This window comes from Phaethon lepturus, unplaced genomic scaffold (genome assembly GCF_000687285.1).
Source record: "Phaethon lepturus isolate BGI_N335 unplaced genomic scaffold, ASM68728v1 scaffold47661, whole genome shotgun sequence".
In the NCBI taxonomy this organism is placed as follows: Eukaryota; Metazoa; Chordata; class Aves; order Phaethontiformes; family Phaethontidae; genus Phaethon; species Phaethon lepturus.
Genome location: NW_010519339.1, coordinates 2,301 through 5,098, shown reverse-complemented (window position 1 = coordinate 5,098; position 2,798 = coordinate 2,301). Strand labels below are relative to the sequence as shown.

The 2,798-nt window shown below is 42.4% G+C and overlaps 1 protein-coding gene across 1 annotated transcript in view; it reads right to left on the bottom strand.

The window, feature by feature from the left end:
• Nucleotides 1-1,817, bottom strand: part of MDH2 (malate dehydrogenase 2, NAD (mitochondrial)) — a 4,684-nt gene extending 2,867 nt beyond the window's left edge. Inside the window, 3 exon segments of the mRNA XM_010297006.1 lie at nucleotides 340-417; nucleotides 1,091-1,216; nucleotides 1,706-1,817. Coding sequence (XP_010295308.1) covers nucleotides 340-417; nucleotides 1,091-1,216; nucleotides 1,706-1,813 — 312 coding nt within the window. The 5' untranslated portion in view covers nucleotides 1,814-1,817.
• Nucleotides 1,818-2,798: the final 981 nt, after the last annotated feature.

Here is a 2,798-nt window from a genome sequence, read left to right as displayed (position 1 = left end):
CACAAACCCACAAATCAATTTGCCTTGCTGAAGCAAGGTAGTCATATCATGAAATACCTGTCACAAAAAATAACACCCAAAACAAGCAGTGCCAAGACACCCGATACCCACACACCACCTCAGTTCTTATCCAAAAACTCCTTTCGAGGAGAAAGAATGAAGCTATTTAAACCACCTAGAGGACTTCGGATTTAGCTCACGGCCTCCCAGTATCTGGCACCTCATCTCAGAATGAAAACAGCCACAAAAGCGGGGAAGACTGTCACTGCAAAGGCACCTTATATCAGCTCCAACGTATCGATGAGTGTAATGCCACACACGGCAGTAATTATGACTTACCTGAGAGATCAGAGGGATGATAGTCTTCCCAGCATGGCCACCGATAACCGGAACACTTACTCGAGCTGGATCTAAGCCCTAAGAGAAACATGAAACTTTCCACCTGCTGCAGCATACAGACAAGAAAAACATTTAAAAACATCACACTTCCTTTGCTGCCCAGTGTTTTTGGACACATCTATAACCCAGGACTACAGAGGGAAGAAGTCTCAGAGACAGCTACATGCCAGGGACAAAGGCAGATCTAAACAGCTGAGCTCCAGATTACTTTGATAACTTGAGACACTTACAGAATATTATTAATGCAAGCTCAGATAAATAGCAGCACAAGTACAAACTCCACCAGGGCTGTTAAGAGCAGTAACCTGTTACAGCTCCTGACACCTTGCAGAATATCCTGTAACACACAGCACAGACAGTTTGACTTGCAAGTACATACTACAATTCAACCCTCTCCTCCGGTTGCACCAGCAGGGCTGAAAATGCCAGCAGAATTAAAGTGAACATGTAGCTCGCTCACAGGGGACAGCTATGAAAAGGAAAGGTCAAAGTCTCTTGAACCACATTTTGCAAGAAACCCTATCCCAAGGCTCCTCCAGAGAACAGAAACAGGGAATCACTGCCTTCCCCTCTAGCTCCACAGAAATCCGAGCCCTTCTGTCTCTGTGTAGTGATTTTAAAAGCATTTCTGATAGATCTAATGACCAAAGTGCACCATATCCCTCCCCCAGCAATTGTTACGATGACCTACCTTTAGTTCAGCCACAAAAGTATTTGCTCTGACAATGTCCAGCGTCGTAACGCCGAAGATTCTGTTGGGATTATACACACCATGCTTTTTGAAGACTTCTGAAGTTATTGGGATGGTTGAATTTACCTATAAGCAAGAACAGGCAAGCATTCATTAAAACCTGTGTAATAGTGAAACCAACACATGAACTGAACAGGCCAGTAAACAACTCAAAGTATACTTCCAACTTGAAGTCAACTGTAGCAAATTATTTTAATTCTTAAACTGAAGAGTCCAGCTGGCATTAAAAAATTCCATTTTAAATAATTTATTCATTCACACTACAAAGGCTCCTCCCTTAGTGAGCCAAGACTTCTATTCCAGCTAATACATGTATTATAACCATAGTTATACAGATATTGAGATATTAAACACTTTCATATCAAAGTTTCATCGGGCTTCAATATAGCCCAAGAAAAATGGGTTAGTAGAACCAGGGTTTTACTCCTTTCCTGCAAATACCCTGTGGATCTTAAAGATACTGGTCAAAACTATCAGGACCTTACAGATTACTCTAGTATCCTCATTCTGGATGTTTTTTCCTCTACAATTTCAAGGTCTCCAGCAAGCACTTACCGGGTTAGAAATAATACAGATCATGGCTTCTGGACAGTGCTTTGCACAGGCAGATGTCAAAGTAGCAACAATGCTAGCATTGGTGTTGAACAAGTCATCACGGGTCATGCCTAAAACATATCCAGTACAATATTTTAAGCTATCCATGGTCTACTCGTTAATGGGCAAGCAACTGAATCACAAAAACATGCTCTGCTCTGGGTAGAGATACATCAGCTTCTGGTTTCATAAATCAAGAGAAAACTCTCCAGCTGCAGTAATGAATTGGCCCCAAAAGTAACTCCTCTCACTACTGGAAGATTACTGCCCTTTCAGATAGATCATCCCTTTTCAGGAGCAACCAGCCCAGCTGTCAGTTATCAGAATGTATTTCACCTAGTCAGCTTGAAGCATGGTGTGACCACACTGACCCACACCAGTATACCAGTGGTGCGTAACTGCTCCTAAGATGAATTCTCCTCCCCCTCTGCAGTCATCTCCGCAGCTACAGTTTGAATGCCAACTGCTCTGTGCAAAATATTGCTAGTTGTGTGCCACCTCTAATTTCTTTTGCAGCAACTACTTTAACCATGAAAGATGAAGAATCAGGAAGAGCTAGTTAATTCAAGTCTAGAGTTTTGTTACATTCCAAACAGGGCACTGTCAAACAGGGTAGAAATGGAGTAGGTCAGAGACATTCTAGGAAGGCTTACCAGCATTCAGAGATGCTCAGAGAAGTTATCATACATGTAATGCAAAACCAACAGATTCTATTCTGTTGAGAAATGAAACAAAGAACCAGTTTTTTACTGGAGTATTGCACTAGGCAAGGAACACTAAGGGAAGTTCAGGGTCACTTGCATGAAAAGTCTTTGCACCCCATGCTTACATAGGAACTCCAGAAATCAATTCTCCCCATTTTCGGAGGGACAATCTAAGACAGAGGCTAAACAAGGTGCCTGATACCACAACAAGCTTTAGGTCAGTGTCATTAGCAGACGACTGACATCATCGAGAGCAAAGCACCAGACACAGCTCTATTTGAATAACAGTACCGCAAAAATGCACTTCAGTGAAGCCCTGGGGCCCTTTAACAAAGAGAACATACCTGGTT